Genomic DNA, 19,925 nt, shown 5'->3' with positions numbered 1-19,925 from the left:
GAACATGGCGTTGGTGTTGTCTGTTAGAACTGCTACGCACTGGCCTTGTAGTCAAGCCTGAAAGCTCCTTGATGTTGATATGTAGGGAGAGCTCATCCTGTGACCAGAGGTCCTGTGTCTGGAGGTCTCCCAGATGTGCACCCCATCCCAGAGCTGACACGTACGTAACCAGGGAAAAGGAAGGCTGAGAGCTGTGGAAGTGGACTCCTTCGCAAACTGCTTGAGGGTTGAGCCACCAGTGGACGGACGGGAGGATCTGCCTCGGCACTGTGACCCCTGAATTCAAGCTGTTGTGCCCTGGGTGGTAGACCGAGGAGAGCCATGCCTGCAAAGGCCTGAGCTGCAGCCTGGCATGCTAGGTAAGTGCAAGCAGCCATGTAGCCAAGGAGACTCAGGCACCCCCTTGCTGTTGTGGTTGGGAATTGCCAGAGGCTTTGAATTATGTCCGTGATGGCTCGGAATTGGGTCTCTGGCAGAAGTGCTTGCACCTGAACCAAGTCTAACACCACCCCAATGAATTCTATTCTTTGGGTCGGTTCCAAGGTCAACTTCTCAAAATTGAGGAGGAGACCCAGTCGCTCGAATGTGTACTTGACCAAATGGATTTGGGACTGCATCTGCCCCCGGTGCGGCCCCTGAGCAGCCAGTCATCGAGGCAGAGGTATACCTGCACCTGCTGTCAACGGAGAAAATCAGTCATGACCAACATGCACTTGGTGAACACTCTGGGTGCTACTGAGAGGCCAAACGGTAGGACTGTGAACTGGTAATGCTTGTGGTTGACCATGAAGTGTAGGAAGCGTTGGTGTGCAAGACAAATTGCTATACGAAAGTATGCATCCTTCATGTTGAGGGCGGCATACCAGTCTCTGTGATCCAGGGAGGGACTAATGGTGCCCAGGGAGACCATGTGGAACTTCAACTTTACCATGAATTTGTTGAGTCTGCGCAGATCTAGAATGGGTCTCAGACCCCCCTTGGCCTTGGGGATTAGGAAGTATCAGGAATAGAATCCCTTGCCCCTTAGCTCCTGAGGAACCTTCTCCACCACTCCCATGGCAAGGAGCGCCTGCACCTCCTGCATGAGGAGTTGCTTGTGAGAGGGGTCCCTGAAGAGGGACAGGGAAGGGGGCTGGGAGGGAGGGTAGGAGAAAAACTGGAGAGAAAATCTCACTTCCGCCATATGGAGGATCCAGCGGTCTGAAGTTATTTGGGACCAAGCATGGTAGAAGTGGGACAAATGATTCAAAAAAGATGGGGAAGGATCCGGAAGCAAGGCTGGTGCACTGTCCTGAGGTGCCCCTTCAAAAGGCCTGCTTGGAAGCCGATGATGGTTTAGTCGGGCCCTGGCCCTCCCGGAAGGCAGGTTGGAAGGCTTCCTTCTGCTCTTCCTCCCTGTAGACGTGCAGACTCACCCCTGCGGCGCCTCCTGCTGGTCGCCCTCGGGAATTAGCTCATTCCAGCATCCAGAGCGCCCTCTGCAGGCCGGTGATCCCCCTTCCAGCTACTGGCCCCCGTGTCCCTCCCAGGACCCTGGTGCCCCTTTAACTGGGTCTCCCCCTCCCAGGGGAACCCCCATCCCACTATCCCCACTTTGCCTCAGTATTGGCTACTGCCCAGTCTCCATCTAGCCCCCGTTCCCTGAGGCAGACTGCAGTATAAGCCACTCATCATCGGCAAAGGGGTTTGGACCTGCTGCCTTTGCCTATCCCTGGGCTGCCCTCTGCAACCCCCAGTACCTCTTGGCCTAATGCTAGGCTGCAGCCTGGGACTTTCCAGGCAGGAGCTCCACAGCTCCTCTGCCTTTCCCCAGCCCAGCTCCACTCCAGGTACCTTGTCTAGCTCCCTGCAGCCAAGCCCTTCTCCCTCTACAGGCAGAGGGAGAGTTCTGAGCTCCTGACTCCCAGCTTCTTTATAGGGCCAGCTAGGCTCTGATTGGGGCATAGCCCAGCTGCAGCTGCTTCCCCCAATCAACCCAGCTCTTTCCTTCCACAGCTCCAGCCCTCTGCAGGGCTGGCTTTAACCCCTCAGGGCAGGAGCGGGTAACCACCCTGCTACACTCTCCTTCTCCTATAAAAGTCCTGCCTCGGCCAAGGAGGGTAGGAGCGCTGCTGCTGCTGTTGGGGCTTGAAATGTTTGTGTTGGGTTGCCAGGGTGTGCATACCCAAGGATTTCATAATAGCCCTTGAGTCTTTTAGGCTATGCAGCCGAGAGTCAGTCTGCTCCGTGAACAGGCCCGCCCCATTAAAAGACAGGTCCTGCATCATCTATTGAACTTCAGGCAGAAGGTCTGAGATCTGCAACCATCAGCTACACCTCATGGCGATACCAGAGGACAAAGCGTGCGGGGCCGAATCTGCAGCGTCCAGTGAGGCCTGTAAAGAGGTCTGTGTCACCACCTTGCCCTCCTCTACTATCGTTCCAAACGCGTCCCTGAACTCTGTTGGCACCAGCTCCTTGAACTGGAGCATCGAGTTCCAACAGTTGAAGCTATACTGGCTCAGAATTGCCTGCTGATTGGCAATCCTGAGTTGCAGCCCCCCCCCCCCCCGTTGAGTACACCTGGTGCCCAAACAAGTCCAGGCGCTTGGCATCCTTGGACTTAGGCGCTGGGGCTTGTTGCCTCTGCCTCTCCTTCTCGGTCACTGCCACAACCACTAACAAACAAAGCTAAGGGTGCATGAAGAGGTATTCGTACCCCTTTGATGGGACAAAGTATTTCCTCTCAACGTCCTTGTTGGTGGGAGGGATGGAGGCTGGGGTTTGCCAGATAGTCTTGGCATTGGCCTGTATGGTCTTGATGAGGGCAGAGCCACTTTCGAGGACCTTCTGGGGCCAAGATGTCGACCACTGTGTCCTCCGACTCCACCACCTCCTCGGCCTGCAGAACCATGTTGCGCGCTACCCTGCGAAAGAGGTCCTGGTGGGTGCAGCTGTCTATGGGAAGTGGTCCAGAGACAGAAGTACCTGCAATGGCCTTGTCTGGGGAGGAGGATGAGGAGGCTAATGGGGGAACAGGGTCCTCCTGTCTCTCCTGCTCTTCAGGGACCTCCTGTTCTGTCCTGCTGGCTGGACCAGGTAGACCAGGGTCCTGCTCAGGAACTGCAGTTGGAGTTGGTTCCATGATGGGGTGTGGCACAGCACCTCCCCTAGGGGTGGAGCAACTGATGGAAGCCTGCAACATGTGCAGTTCAGAGGTGGCCGATCAGGAGCTTTTAGACTGGGTGCCCTGTGCTTGGTGATATGCCCACAGGGTCCAGAATGGCCACTGCACTGGTCCCTGTCCCCATCTCAGAGCATCCACGGCTCGACCATACTGACCCCACTTGGAGTATCTAGATTCCGTCTCCGAGTTCAAAGATTGGGATCAGGACTGCGATGGAAAGAGTTGTGCCAAGTGGAGCTGATTCCGAAAAGCAGTGCCACACTGGGGAGCAGTTTCATGATGCCGGAGAGTGGTGCCACAAGGCTGGAGAGTCGTGCCACGACCTGGATAGGTGCCGCGATCTGGAGCTGTGTGGTGTCGCTGAGCAGTAACAGGACCGGTGCCGGGAGTAGGACCTGCTATGCGACAGGGATTGATTCACGGATTGATGTCACGAATGGGAGCACTGGCGCGACCTGGAGCGGTGCCACAAGTCCGATAAGTCCGATAAGTGCTGCAATTGCGAGCTACTTGAGGTGAAAATCTCGTTCCTTTTCAGTTCTGGGGTGAAACCCCTCATAAATCCTGTATCTGTCAGCTTGGTGAGCCTCCCCCAGACACTTTAGACAAGTGTCATGGGAGTCACCTGTTGGCATGGGCTTGTTGTAGGACATGCAGGGCTTGAACCCCTGGGACTTGGGCATGTAAGCCCTCCCAAGGAAAACCGGTCGGGACAGAGGGTAAACTCCCCAGCCCAGCTGCTAACTACCAACTAACTAATAGGTACAGAGAACAATAAACAAACAAAGCTAGGTAAGAAGGAACTGAGGAGGCGCCGGGTTATTAGGGTCATATATTGAGCACCATGAAGGCGCCACTCCAGGGGGCTCCACAGCCGACCCGATGGATGCTGCTAGGGAAAAATTTTTCCGACGACAGTGCACGCAGCGCACACACACCTAACTGGAATCAGTATGAGCAATCACTCGAGGAACTCCTAATTCTCCACCCCAGGAGCTGGCTCTCTGCTACTGCATCCAACTACAAACATTTTAAAGGTGTTGCTTAGAATCAGATTACCCAAGCAAGGCCACTCTCCCCATACCAACCTGCTATGGCCACAGCCAGCAGCACACCTCAAGCTGGCACTCCCTTGGTAGAGAAACATGGCAGCTGTTGGCAAAGCACTCTGCAAGGAGTCCTTGGCTCTGAACTTGCTCCTCAACTTGCTCCACAGTATCTGAACTCTTCTGAGCTTTCAGGCATGCTGCAAAGACCTAGACTATGTGAGCATCTGGGGAGATGATAGCATGGGTTTGGGTGTGAAGGGCACTGGGGTGAGATCGCTGTGTGTAGGCTTTGCTATGCTGGGGATGGTTATTCCTGTCAGGATTATTATATGAGATACCTACAGCTGTGGATAGAAGTCTCAAAAATTTAATTCAAAATAGAATAAAATGAATGACTTAATGGAGTATTTCTTAAGAAACTATCAACAATAATATTGACATCAGCATTGCTGGGCTTCACAGTTCAAACCTCAGCCATCATTTCAGGGCATATGTAGATGTAGAAATAAGAACCATTGCACTGATTCCTATTTATTACATATTTAAAGGAGTTCTTCGCATGCCAAGCTCCAAATACTAACCATGCTGTACCCTAGACAGCACTGACATGTGACTGAACATAAATGAGCACCAATACAAAATATGAGCAAATGGGAGTCAGGGCTTCTGGGGTCTATTCCCAGCTTGATCACTGACTTGGGCATGTCACATTGTCTCTTAATTCCTTTGCGTCCCCTTCCATGTTTTGTCTGCCTTGTCTACTTCAACTGTAAGCTCCTTGGCATAGAGACAGTCTTATACTCGGTCTGTGCAGTGCTTGGAACAATAGGGCCTGGATCTCAGTTGGGGCCTCTAGTGGCTTGTCTACATGGGTACTGAACACCTGTGGCTGGCCGATGTGAGCTGACTCTGGCTTGTGGGGCTCAGGCTGTACAACTATGCTGTAGATATTTGGGCTCAGGCTGGATCCTGAGGTGGGAGGGTGCCAGAGCTTGGGCTGCAACCTGAGCCCAAACATCTACGCTGCAATTAAACAGCCCCATGAGTCTGAGTCAGCTGACTCTGGCCTGCTGTGGGTTTTTAACTGCTGGGTAGACAGACCCTAGGTTGTTCTGTAATACTCTACTAATACTGTACTATACTAATAGTGCCTTTTCCCACTGGCCACTATCACTACAAAACAGCCTAGACTGAAGCAAACACGTCTCAGGACCCTGGCACATTGTAATGCTCAGTTGCTGATACCGACTAGGAGGCAGTCTAGAATTCACATGTGCACGTGTGGTCAGATAGTGGGTGGGGTGGGGGGGCAAAGAAGGGGGTTCAACTGATACCAGAGGCCTCCAAGACAATGGTCTGAGCTCTTGCAGAGTTCAGTAGCTGGATGATTCAATGGGGCCAGGTCAGCGGATTAGGGAGGAAAGGTTGGCAAGGTACGGTGAGGAAAGGCACTGGGGCATGGTAGGGAGAAGCAAGGTCAGATGGGACAGGGTGTGGTGGAGTGGTGAGGCATGGTCAGGCATGCTGGGCGGGAGCAGGTGAGGCCATGTCGGGCGGGGCAACATGGGCCATGTTGGGGCAGAGAGGCATGGTAAGGTAGAGCAGTAGGCGATGGCCTCTTGCTCAGACAGCTTCCTCTTCCTGTTGGGGTCTTTACAGAATCCAGGTATCCAATAAGAATGCAGTATGTCCAGCCAATCAGGGGACTGTGGCATGACTGCAGCATGGCTGTAGGCCTTTAGCACTAATTCTGTTGGTCAGGGGGGTGATTCAGTGTGGCATGGAGACTAAGGATGCCATCTAGGGACAAAGAAGGGTTGGGTTCAATATTGGGGTCCTGACAGTGCCCCCTCCCTTGGGACTGAGCTTATCTGGGCAGGCCCTGTGGAAGGTTCTGACTTTTTCAGGAGTGTGCACATACTGGGCTGGTTCCCAGGACAGCTCCTCTGGCCTGTACTCTTCCCAGTTGATGAGGTACCATATCTTCCTCTTCCTATCTCAGAGTCTAGGATCAGGACAGGAGGTTGCTTTCATTTGGGAAAGGGATTGTCAGAGAAGGGGCTAAGGGAGGAGACATGGAATACAGGGCACATCTTAAAGGAGGGAGGAAGTTGAAGTTTGAAAGTTATTGGAATGATTTGCCTGTGAATCTCACAGGGTCTTAGGAACAGGTGGTCCACGTTACATATGAGTCTGCCTGTCTTGAGATTTTTGGCCAACAGCCATCTTTTATCCTACACCAACGTAGGGCTCTCCTGCTGGTGATGGTCAACAAGATATTTGTATGTCATCTTGGCCCCATCTATGTTTTGTCTGAACGCTTCCTGTGTTTGATGGATTTGATGAAGCAGGTCTGAGACTGTAGGAGCTGTGGGTGCTGTAGGCAGTTTGGGGTGGAACTAACCATGGAAGCCAGAATTTGCAAAGAAAAACAGGCTTATGTTGATTGAGGCATGGTCTTGTTGTAGGTGAATTCCACGTGTGGAATCAGTGAGGCCCAGTCATTTTGGTGATAGTTTGTGAAGCATCAAAGGTATTGTTCTAATACCTGGTTTACGCTTTCTGATTGGATGTCAGTTTGTGGACGGGAAGTAGATGATGCATGGAGACACACCTACAGTAGGCAGAACACCTCCTGTCAAAACCAAGAGAAGAACTGGGAACCCCGCTGTAAGGTGATGTGATCTGGGAGGCCATGGTGGCAGAAAATGCGTGTAATGAGGAGACAAGCACTATCCTTGGTAGCAGGTAGATGTGCACGAGGAATGAAGTGCACCATCTTTGTCAGTGGATCCACTACTGTCAGTATGGTATGGCATCCCTCAGACTCTGGCAGCATTTAATGCACAAAAGTCTATTGTCATTCTGTAAGTAACCCCATCCACGTTAAGGACTGGCCATACTGAACTTGGTGAAATTGCAGCTACATTGCTACCTCAATATAACGTGACCCCATATAACGTGAATTTGCTCCGGGGGGCTGCACACTCCGGTGGATCAAAGCAAGTTCAATATAACGCATTTTCATCTACAACGTGGTAAGATTTTTTGGCTCCCGAGGACAGCATTATATTGAGGTACAGGTGTAGGCACGAGCACCGCTTGTTCAAGAGACGGTCTACAGTATTTTTAATGCCCTCCTCTGCTGCAGCTGTGTATTTATATTGCCTTTGAGGAGGGGGATCTTTTCCCTCAATCAAAACTTCAGCATCTATTTTTCCCACGGACATGCACTCCCTATGAGCTCTCTTGGGAACTTTTAATTTCTCCAGAGAGTTCATTGAAATGTTCTCTGACACAGCCAAGCCTCTGTACCAATTATTAAAGAAAAACAGGATTTGGGAATGGTGACCAGACCAACAGATTGCCACGGCTTATCCTGACCCTGCACTTTGTGATTCAATTGGCCTCCTCAGAGACAAGTGTCTGAGTTACTCTTAACCAAAGGCATTGCAACAAGCTCAGAGCCCCACTGCCTGTGGTGGCTTGGAGCTCTGGGGCCCCTGCTGACTGACAGCTCCAGTGCTGCAACTCCAGGGAAGGTCAAATGTCACCGAGGTCTCTGAAAGTCACAGAATCTGTGACTTCTATGACAAAATCTTATCCTAACTGATGACTTATCCGAAAAGAAGTGTATTGACCCTCCAGAGGGAATAGTTTCAGAAAAAATATTTTTTCCAATCCCTAATACACAATGAAATGTGAAACCTCGGTGAGAAGGAGTTTGGGACAGTGATCCCTAATGAAGAAAGGAAACTTCCCAGACTGAGTTCCTGGTAACTACACCCCAGGGCATGTGTAGGAATTTTTCCTTTTCACTTACAAAGGTATCTATGTAGTTCATCTAAGTGGCAAAGAGTTTGCCTCTAAGGAAATAATTTCATCAGATCAGGTTTACACTGATAAAGTAATAAATGGGAGATGCACAAAACAGGTACATTAGCTACATTAGCAAGCTTACAGAGGCATAGCTGTACCAATGCAGATGCATCGCTATAAGGTCGCTCATATAGCCACTACATGCTGATGGGAGAGAGCTTTCCTTAGACATAATTAAACCAACTTCAACGAGGTGATAGCTATGTCAGTGGGAAAGCATCTCGTGCTGACATAGAATCAGAATCATCCGAAGAAGTGAGCTGTAGCTCAAGAAAGCTCATGCTGAAATAAATTTGTTAGTCTCTAAGGTGCCACAAGTACTCCTGTTCTTTTTGCGAATACAGACTAACATGGCTGCTACTCTGAAACCAATCATAATCATAGAATATCAGGGTTGGAAGGGACCTCAGGAGGTCATCTAGTCCAACCCCTTACTCAAAGCAGGATCAATTCCCAACTAAATCATCCCAGCCAGGGCTTTGTCAAGCCTGACCTAAAAACCTATAAGGAAGGAGTCATACTGCTCTCTTACATAAAATGCAACTCCCCTACCTTTTCTGCTCGGCCTGTCCTTCCTGAACAGTTTATATCCATCCATGACAGTACTCTGGTCACGTGAGTTATCCCACCAAGTCTCTGTTATTCCAGTCACATCATAGTTCCTTGACTGTGCCAGGACTTCCAGTTCTCTCTGCTTGTTTCCCAGGCTACTTGCATTTGTGTATAGGCACTTAAGATAACTCGCTGATTGTCCTGCTTTCTCAGTCTGAGACAGGAGTTCTCCCCTCTTGCACATTCCTGCTTGTGCTTCCTCCTGGTATCCCATTTCCCCACTTACCTCAGGGCTTTGGTCTCCTTCCCCTAGTTAACCTAGTTTAAAGCCCTCCTCACTAGCTTAACCAGCCTGCTTGCGAAGATGCTCTTCCCTCTCTTCGTTAGGTGGAGCCCATCTTTGCCGAGCACTCCTCCTTCTTGGAACACCAGCCCATGGTTGAAGAATCCAAAGCCTTCTCTCTGACACCACCTGTGTAGCCATAGCGCTGTCCACACCAGTGCTTCTGTTGGTGCAACTTCTGTCGGTCAGGGATATGTTCTTTTTCACATCCCTGACCTGAACAACATAAGTTATACCAACAAAAGTATAGTGAAGAGATAGACTAAAACATTTCATTCACAAAATAGATATACTGACTGCTTAACCCTAACCCTAAGAGACTTTATGTTTGGTAAAAGAAAAATCACTTGTTTGGCTCTGATGTATTACAAGCAGGAGTTTCATCAAATACAAAAAACATTAAGCATTTAAAGCACAGCTTTGCAAGTCAGAATGGAAGTCAGTGCCTCTTTCTAATTATTATCTGGCAGTGCGTACAATCTAAACAGAATGCATGAACTGGCTAGTGTATTCAGGTAGGCCCATGACATGCAACTGCAGAAGATGAAGAGCCTGACAAATACAATTGTGCTCTTTGTTATGATGTTGCTTCAAAAAGTTTCATAATTAACCATCCCACACAAAGCTATTTCAAGTCTCATTCTAACTATATTTGTGCAGTTAGGGACTACTGAAAGAACAGATGCACTTGCCAAGCATTTAATAACAAAATTCCAACCTTGTGACACAAGCCTGGAAATTAAGCCTTATTCAACACAAAACCCTCAATTCCAGTAAGAATGTCACTATTTGATTGTGTCTGAGATTTTTGCAGACACAAAACCTCACATGATAACTGAAAGTTCTGTAGAGAGGCCCAGTGAAGTAAGGGATGTGTTCAGAGATCAAACACACATTCTCATGGACATACAGTGAAGAAGAATTATTGAGGCTGGGAAAAATAAGATTTTAAAAATAATCAGATTCCTAACATGCTTTTTGATAATATATCTCAGGGGTAGGCAACGTATGGCATGTCTGCCAAAGGCGGCACGTGAGCTCATTTTCAGTGGGTATCTCTTTAAAGAGCCTTTTTAGGAAAGGGTGAATATTCAGTGTCAGGACAAGAATGCTCAATGCCTTGCAGTAGCGAGTCCTTACGGATCCTCTAGTCAGTTGCTTGTTCACGCTATTCCAAAGCACTTGTAAGATTTAGTGCAATGAGGTACATGGACAATACAGACACTCCTGGATGGCTTTAATAATAGCCTTGGTACAGATGTGTGCTACATATGCTTTCAATATACTTCTAGCACACGTCTTCTTGTTTAATATTACCTGTGTTTGGCTATATGGGTCCTACCCTCTGAATGGCCCTCTCTGCTCTTCCCTTTGCAATCAGCAGAAGCAGCAGTACAACATCTGGAAAACTGAACAGGATGACAGCCTTTGGAAGAGCATAGCTGTCCCCCAGAAAGCCTGTGAAATAGCAAAGGTCACATTCAGCCCAATGAGAACTGTGTGAACAGTTTTTACTGAAATGTGGTAGATACTAAGGACTACCACTGGTGATTTACCTACACCTTGAAGGGTATGAATCTCTAGCTGGGAAGCCTTGAACTAGTGGTTACTAATCAGATTGCAGATAAGTGAATCTGCAATCTGATTTTTAACCTCACTGATCAGGCTTGGCCTTTCAGTAACAGCAAACCTATTAGAAACTCAGAAATGGTACCTTTTGAGCTTACTTACAAGACTAGTTATTCCTCTATCACCTGATAACGTCCATCACCAGCTGGAATGCAGAGCAGTCAGTCTGCTCACAAATGTCTGGCTTTTTAAGAAAGATTGATGCTTAACAATTAAACTGATCCCAGCATAAGTCAGGGGCTGGATCAATGTTCAGCAACAGTGCAATCCTGTTCTAGTGCACGGCAGATTTAAACTACATTCTATGGATTTATTGGCAGTCCTCAAAAGAGAGAAAACCTTCCCTGCACTGACACAATACAAGCGATCCTTTGGGCTAAGTTTGCAACCAAGATTTATTCAGTAATAGCCATAGACAAAAATAAATAAATAAATTAACCAATATTTAAAACAGAAAAAAATCCATCATTTGCTTTATCCAAAAACCATGAAAACAATGCTGCAGTTTTCACAAGACCCATAGAAAGTCTGGGATTCCAAATGAGAGTGCCACCCTATAACCTTCCTAAAAAGGTCTAAACTATGGAAATATACCATCATTTCAGCCACACAAGACTAGCCGTATCCCAGTTGTGACACCTTGAGAACAACTAGAAGCTGTGAAACAACCATATCCATTCAGCACTTAGGTTCATCTCATTAGTGACCACTCCATAATTGCTGCAAGCACCTCCTCAAATCCCATGAAAGACACTTCCGGTCAGTAATGACACTTGGAGATGAAGTGAATCTTCCACATGAATTAGGAAATATAGTAACCAAAACAGTTTAGAAAACATCTGTAAAAAAGGGAACACCAAGGAAAAAAAATCAAGCTTTGTATCTTTGAAACTCTTTGTGTGATTCATCCCGGACTTTCCAGACAACTTCTATCCTGAAAAGAATTGTGGCATGTGCAATTTCAGGTAGATTTTTTTTTTAAAGTAAAACGAGATTTTTGAAAAAAATCACACTTAAAAAGGTAAACTAGCTTCAACTTCAACTGTGGACTAGCACTCCTCCCCTAACTCAAGGACCAAATGCTGAATCATCATGATCTTTATCACTGCCCCATTTACCAGTTCAATACTGAATGTGTGTTGCACTTACCCGACGAAAAGATACCACGTAGAATGTATCCCCCCTTCTGTGAATAGCTTCAGAGAAGTCTTGGTAATTTCTCAGAGAGGCATAATACACCTGAAGCTCATTCCCTGAGTTCCTGCTGAAATAGAGAGGAGAGTTAAGAACCTTAAGTGAGGAACCATCTTTCAGGGCTAGATTTTCAAAGAGCTCAGCATGCAGCAGCTCCAATTGTCATCTGGAAGTTGTGTGATAGAGAGTACGAACATGTGGGCATACAATAAGGGCTGCTGGATGCCAATCTCTTGAAAATCTGGCACTAAGAACATTTATATGAACATTAGGTAAGAGTAAACCCGCGGCAGGAATAAGAACAGAACTTAGGAATCCTAGCTACTACTCTTCTGCAAGTTTAGATTTACATATTATCACGGGTCTGGGGATGAGAGTTCTCTTCAGCATGTTTAAAATATTCTGAACAAAAATATCTGCTTGCCTGACTCTCACAGCACTGCCTAACTGCTCTGGTAGGACAGTGAGAAACTCCCATGACATGTTGCTACCAAAAGCTTTCCCTAATTTATTTCTAACAAGTAAATATGTTCTCTAATTTGAGGGACTGATTTATACAATTCATTGGATTTCAGCATAACTTAACTTTCAAGAAGTTCTGCTTTAGTGGCACATCACCTGCTGGCAGTATTTGCTGTGGTAATACCATAGCATATTGGCACAAAGCAGCACTGCAGTCAATAAGTAGATGCAATTGTCTTGGATTTTCAGATGATGGCATTGCTTTTACTGACCCAGTTTAAAGTGCAATGGAAGCAATGGATTAGTTTGGTTTTATATTTCTAAAGTGTGCTACTTATGCAACTCAGGGCACAAACACATTGCAAAGTGGTCTCTCTGCTGTGATACTATGTGGCACTACCTCCTGCTGCTAGCAACTGTTTGTACTGGTAGCAGCACTGCAACTGCTAGCCTAGCAGGATCCCACCCTGTCATAGGGCTGGCTGAAGATTAGGTGATAAGAAAGTGCTGTGGGCATAACATATTAAGTTCATGGTGTGGGGGTTAATTTCCCAGGCAGGGTATGTTGGTTTTTTTTAAACAAACCTTTAGAAATATTATTTTTGATAGTGGAGGAAGGATGGGCTGACATAGGAGCTAGAAGCAAGAAATGGTAGCATTTTAGACTATTAAGGGAGTGGTCCCCCCTTCAATTGGAATGAAGGTGTAAGCAAATAATAATAATAATTAATATCAAATAGCAATAAGCAGCAAGCATAATAGGACCATGACACTAGCACTGAGACATAGTATCTGTCTTACCATATAAAAGACATCACAAACATATTATACAATAAAACAAATTGAAAAGAGAAAATATATTCCTCAAAATAAACAGGTTCAGCACTTCCTCACAAAACATACTAAATCTGGATCAGAAACAGAATAAACACTCTTCAAACTCTGGACCAACCTCTTCATTAGCCTCTGATCCAAAACCAGCAGAATCCATGGGAACTTCCCAAAGCTCTGCAGGTAGAGGTTTTGGAACCACACTAATACAGATGGCAGATTCTAAGTAACCCCAGAGGATTGACCCCCTGCCTTTCAGCATTTAAGTGTTCACAGTGAGGGCTGCTGAACAAGAGCAAAGGCAAGGACTTTGGTGTATATCCAAATGCCAAGCACACTGGAATTTTCAGAACCTGCACATTGCTTTTTACTGAATCAGGCCTTACACTGAAAGGAAAGCAGCATTTCTTTTTAATATCTACAGTGTTCTCAGTCATCACAGGCCACCACCACCATAGAAGGTAACTGTATTCATGATAAATCCATGCCATGAATGGATGAGAAGTCTGATACATTGGTGTATGTACTGATTGCACAAATACACCTTCTACTAGCATGTAGTAGAGGAAGAGGGGGGAAATCCATAAAGCCCTTTATTATCTAACACACCCCTTCCCCTGTGTATGTGCTTATAGATCCTCATCAAGTCACCGCTTAACCTTCTCTTGAACAAGCTGAAAAGACTGAGCTTTTTCAGTCTCTCACTGTAAGACAGGTCTTCCAGACCTGGAATCATCATTGTGGCTCTTCTCTGGATCCATTCCAATTTGGCAACTTCCTTTTTAAAGTGGGAACGGAATATGCCACTACTCATCTCACTAGTGTTCTATAGAGAGGTATAAATCATCTCTTTCTCCTGCTTGATATTCCCCCGGCTATGCATCCTTTGATCATGTTAGTCATTTCAGCCACAGCATCACTGGGGGAGCTCACATTCACGTGGTTCCCACCAGACTGTATTGCCCTTTTCAGTCACTTCTTTCCATATTAATTCCTTTGGAGAAGCAGCCATCCCCTGACTGAGAAAGACAGAGACCAGCATCACCCCTGGTAGCAGAAACGAAGGAACCTGCAATGAAAGTTCCTGATCTGGATAGGCCAGGAAGTCATATGGCCATCCACATACAAGGCTTCCATGGTTCCATACCAGGAGTCTTCAGAATTTTCCATGCATCTGTAGAGAGACTTTAGATATATTATAGTTTCCCACAGGCTGTGCCTCCTGGGCAATACAAATACAATAGAGCAGAGCAAGGGAAATCTCTCATCTTCCCTCTTACTGTCTTGTCTGGGACAGCAGCTTTATTTTATTCAGTATGGCTCAGTGCATCTGGTTGTTGGAGGCTTGAGAGAAGAGAAACCTGCTCTTTGGGATCTTACAAGTTCTAGGACACAGTCACTTTATAGAACTGCTGTGACTCTGACACTTCTCCTTCCCTGGACATCTCCTGAAGAGGTCAGGACCAAGGTAAAAGGCAGCTTGGCAGTGTCTACAAGGTCTCCACAAAAAAGACATGGATTTCTTGGTTAACTCACTACCAGGAACAAAGGCAGAACTGCCTCCTGAACACCACTGCTGGATGAGGCTCTCAGAGCATCCACGGAAGCTCCAATATATAAGAGGCTGCCAGGGAGATCTTATGGAGTACAGACTTGACTCATTATTAGATTCATTCTAGTCATTTGTCTAAGCCAGATGGCCTTGTGAGGGCCTCGGAAGAGATGTATACTTGAAGGACAATAGTTAAAGCTTCATACATTTTCTGAAGGATGCCTCAATATGCCTATTGGTTTTGTGTTCAGGAAAATAGTAGGCCTTTGTCTACTGTGTAAGGAATTTGGAGAGTCTTATTCATCTTAGGAGAAATGACAGAATTTGGGAGCCTGTTTTTCAGAATATCTGTCTGTAGCTGGCTCTTCCCATTCAGATTGATCCTGTTTTCCCACAAGAAATGCAAGGGAAAGAACATAGTTTTCTTAGTCTCATTTTGAGCTTTTCCCCCCAAAAAGGTCCATCCTCCTGTCACAGGGTTGGCGCAGGCTCTCCTACTTTTGTGTCTGCATCCTGTGTTTAGGCTGGTTTAATAAAGAGTGTTCACACCCTCTTTTGCTGAAGCACCCCACTGTCTTTATTTACAGTGCTTATGCAGTTCCCAGATCCCCCAACAGTTAGTGCCCCACAGACCCTTCCCAGGGTCTCCTGGCCCTTGAGGCTTCCTTATTGGCAAGGAGACTTAGATACTGCCCTCCTGTCTCCTCCCAGGCTAGCCTCCTCACTGAGATTTGCCCAGGGCTTTTATAGCCTTCTCCTGCCCCAGCCCAGCTGTCATTACTTAGCCCAGCATGTTTGTCTGAGCCAGCCCTCGTTAGGGCTTGCAGCTGGGCTCCCTGCTGAGTACCTGCATCTCTACACCTGGCCTACTGGCCAGAGAGCAGGCTGTAGCCAGCATTTTGGCAGGGCTTTAAAGGGGTTTTACTCCTGCCCTGCCACACATCCATTCTGACCTTTCTTGTTCTCCTTTGTCTGCTAGGCTTAGACTCCTAGCGTAATGGAGACTCTTTTAAACATCACTTTCAAGAATTCAAGAGGGACTAGTCTACTGGGTCTCATTCCTCCATCTCTTCCTTGGGCGTTATGGTGGGGTGCCCCTTTAAGGGACAGTCTGGCGCTTACAGCCCAAACAGCTTGGGTACAATCAGGGAGCCCTCTCTGGGGCGAGGCTATATGAACAGGAGAGAGAGAGAAGAGACCAGAAGCCATGCTGGCTGCTATGGGTTGCAGAACCCCTTGGACTCCGGATCGCTAGCCTGTTAAGACAACAGTGGCCTCAATGCCTCCTTGACTGAACCTCTGGGCTTCAGCCCTCCTGCTTCACCCGTGAGCTTTGTTCAGCAAGTCTAACTAAGACAGACTCCTGCTTGAGACTTGTCCACTCTTCAGGGATTAATGCACCTCAGCAAGTATTTGCAGTGACTCAAACAACACTGTCAAACAGTAGCCTGTATTACTCCACTAGAACACAGCACAGGATGTCCATTGGTTAGCACAGAGAAATAAAGGCTAAAGCATTGTCCATTCTGGTCAGCCGAGCCCAGAAAAACTGTAGTGCACTCGTGTTCAGGCTCTGTGTTTTGCTCTCCGTATCATCGTCTTAGTTCCCAAGTGAGAACTTCCTCCAGAATCCAACACTTATCCCCCACTTCACACCTTTCAATCCTTTGTTCTCAAGCTGGGCTCTATGCTCAGCTTCTCTGCTGAGAGGTGAGGAAAATCCCTTCTCTACTGGGTCGCTGGATGCTAGGTGTCAATGTCCTGGTGATTGGGTTTTCCACTGTCTTCTCAGAATGGGCCTCGGCTGGTCTTTTTTAATGACCCATTTTGGCTCAGACAGCTAAGTGAAACACATACATGTATATCTCTCAGCCTGCCCTGAGAGCAAACTTAGTCCTTTTTTCCCCACAAGGTATTCATGCAAAATATCAGGGAAACCGAGGCACACACAGACGTCATAAAAATAATACAGAAAATTCCCACTTTCTCATATCTTTTCCTTCTTTGGCAGCAAACTAAGCAGAGTCATTTTACTCAGTGACCCAAGGAAGTTCAAACTCACAATTGTTATCCATAGATGATCCAGCATATTTCTCATCACGTTGGTAACTGTTCTACTGGGCGCTTCCATGATTCTTACAGCACAGTTTCTAATCAGTCAATTTACCATTTCCAATCCACAGTTCAGAGCTGTTTCTTATCTTCCCTTTCAAAAATTCTGTCACATAATTCACAATCTGAGCCTGAACTGTTGGCTGCTTTCTTGGCTCCACAGAGTATGCGTGCGTCTCTCTGTCGTGGGCAAACCTTACTTCATCAATCCTTAGGCATTATGCCCTGTTTTCTACAAATGTTGCATCTCAGGTCTCTACAATCTCTTAGCAGGGGCTACCTGGGTCAGCTGCTCCCCCCACTGTGGGTTTACCTGAATCCCACTTCTTGGGTACCTCTACTGGTTCCCAGTCCCAGGACTGATGCCTAGGCCAGTTCCCGTTGGATCTCTTTTCATACTCAGACCAACTGTCCATCTCCCAATGAGCTTGCATTACATAGCCCCTTAGTCTTCCTGTCCACTAACTACATTTTTAGCTCATGGGAACACATCTCTGAGTTTTCCAACTTCACCAACACTGAATCATAGAATCACAGAAGATTATGGTTGGAAGAGACCTCAGGAGGTCATCTAGTCCAAACCCCTGCTCAAAGCAGGACCAACACCAACTAAATAATCCTAGCCAGGGCTTTGTCAAGGATTTATACAAATCCTCCACCGGCACCCTTATCTCATCAGGCTCAATGGGTACTGCTCAATGGCTCCCTGTCTAGTTGGCAGCTGGTATCAAGCGGAGCGCCCCAAGTGTCGGTCCTTGGGCCGATTTTGTTTAATATCTTCATTAATGATCTGGAGGATGGTGTGGATTGCACCCTCAGCAAGTTTGCAGATGACACTAAACTTAGAGGAGTGGTAGATACGCTGGAGGGTAGGGATAGGATACAGAGGGACCTAGACAAATTAGAGGATTGGGCCAAAAAAAATCTGATGAGCTTCAACAAGGACAAGTGCAGAGTCCTGCACTTAGGAGAAAAGAATCCCATGCATTGCTACAGACTAGAGACCGAGTGGCTAGGCAGCAGTTCTGCAGAAAAAGACCTAGGGGTTACAGTGGATGAGAAGCTGGATATGAGTCAATAGTGTGCCCTTGTTGCCAAGAAGGCTAACGGCATTTGGGGATGTATAAGTAGGGACATGATCAGATCGAGGGACATGATCATTGCCCTCTATTCGGCATTGGTGAGGCCTCATCTGGAGCACTGTGTCCAGTTTTGGGCCCCATACTACAAGAAGGATGTAGAAAAATTGGAAAGAGTCCAGCAGAGGGCAACAAAAATGATTAGAGGGCTGGAGCACATGACTTATGAGGAGATGCTGAGGGAACTTGGATTGTTTAGTCTGCAGAAGAGAAGAATGAGGGGGGATTTGATAGTTGCTTTCAATTACCTGAAAGGGGGTTCCAAAGATGATGGACCTAGACTGTTCTCAGTGGTAGCAGATGAGAGGACAAGGAGTAATGGTCTCAAGTTGCAGTGGGGGAGGTTTAGGTTAGATATTAGGAAAAACTTTTTCACTACGAGGATGGTGAAGCACTGGAATGGGTTACCTAGGGAGGTGGTGGCATCTCCTTCCTTAGAGGTTTTTAGGGTCAGGCTTGACAAAGCCCTGGCTGGGATGATTTAGTTGAGGACTGGTCTCGTTTTGAGCAGGGGGTTGGACTAGATGACCTCCTGAGGTCCCTTCCAACCCTGATATTCTATGATTCTATGATTTCATTTGTGAAGATATACTCCCATCAGCATGGTGGCTTCCATATATATTACACCATAGGTCCTTTGCACACCCTGAAACGCTTTCTTATAAGCCTCAGGTGTTAATGCAAACTTAAGCAGTAACACCTTTTTGAACTGTTGATAGTCTCCATCAACTGTGCCCATCTGGCTGTATGCCTCTATAGCTTTGGAACTAAGTAAGGGAGTCAACCAGGTTGTAAGCCTTCTGAAAGGCAGTGAGGTAGGCATCTATATCTCCACCTGCCTCCTCAAACTGGGGCAACAATTTGGTGTCTAGGCTCCCTGAAGAACTAGCATCCTGGGGTCTTTCACCACTTACTCCTCTATGGGACCTCTTGCTCCTCTGCTTCTCCATCTCAGGGTCATGCTTTCATTGCTTCGCCTGATGTTTTCACCATTCTTCATATTTTTGCTGCCTCTCACGATCTGCTAGCTTGTTTGCTCTTAGCTCCAACTCCCACTACTTCTAATCTATTCTAGGGCAATTGGGTTGTGAGGACACCGTGCTGATTGGAGAACCAGGTCTTGAGGATGCCTTGATGCTGCCTGTGTCATTCTCTGATTCTCTGGGAACCCTGCCTGTGTCTGGAAACAACTTCTTGGTCCAATCATCCTTCTCCAGCCGGGCAATAAGCTGTGCCTTGTTGAACTCTCCAACACTTAACCCTCTCTCCTTGCATGGGTTTATGATGACCGTCTCACAGTGGTGGTTACACACCATTTTCTTGATGTTTCTTTTGACTAGCCTTGTTTCTACTGCCGCAAGTCAGTTATTGCAAAATACTATGGGTTGATTCAGCATCTCAACTGTCATAGATCCACAGCATCAGGGCTACACCCTCAGCTTTGGAGCAGCATCTTTTGAGAAAGGTGAGTAGACGAGGAAGTAATACCAATTAATATATCTTCCTTCTTGCCTAATGAGGTGGCAATGCCACCTCCTTCTTCCTATGCAAATGACTTCAGGCAGTTTCAAACTTAGTTCTCTTGTCCCCACTGGGGAGCAATGCAAAATATAGGTGGAACTGAGGCACACATAGAGTGACAAAAATATTACAGAAAATTCCCACTTCATCACAGTATTACACTCACATTAACATTATATATGAATGTTAGCACAAAGTTAAGTTCACTCTTGCCCACTTCTATCAACAGTGATACTTCCCATAATACCTTCCAAAGCTAAACACAGCATTTGGCACTAGCAAATATAAACCCTGTCAAAATCAAGATACATAAGTGTTTCCTTCAGAAAAGGGAACTACACAAAAATGAAAAAGTCAGTTAAAAAGTTAGTAAAAGAAGAGGGTAGAGGCAAAAAAGCGTCTTTAAAAATTGGAAGTTAAATCCCACTTAAAATAGAAAATAGAAGGCAGATCAAGAAAGAATTTGAAGAGCAGCTAGCCAAAGACTCAAAAACTA

General features: G+C 46.7%; 1 protein-coding gene across 6 annotated transcripts in view; it reads right to left on the bottom strand.

The window, feature by feature from the left end:
• ATF6 (activating transcription factor 6) overlaps positions 1–19,925 on the bottom strand; it is a 343,590-nt gene that overhangs the window by 145,115 nt on the left and 178,550 nt on the right. For 5 of the 6 annotated variants that reach the window (XM_050963199.1, XM_050963202.1, XM_050963201.1 and 2 more), the window contains one exon: positions 11,768–11,882. In XM_050963199.1, the coding sequence (XP_050819156.1) occupies positions 11,768–11,882 (115 nt within the window). The remainder of the gene's footprint in view (positions 1–11,767; positions 11,883–19,925) is intronic. The other variant, XM_050963200.1, reaches the window with a different exon arrangement.

The sequence above is a fragment of the Gopherus flavomarginatus genome, chromosome 7 (assembly GCF_025201925.1).
Source record: "Gopherus flavomarginatus isolate rGopFla2 chromosome 7, rGopFla2.mat.asm, whole genome shotgun sequence".
NCBI lineage: Eukaryota > Metazoa > Chordata > Testudines > Testudinidae > Gopherus > Gopherus flavomarginatus.
This window is presented reverse-complemented; position numbering and strand designations above follow the sequence as displayed.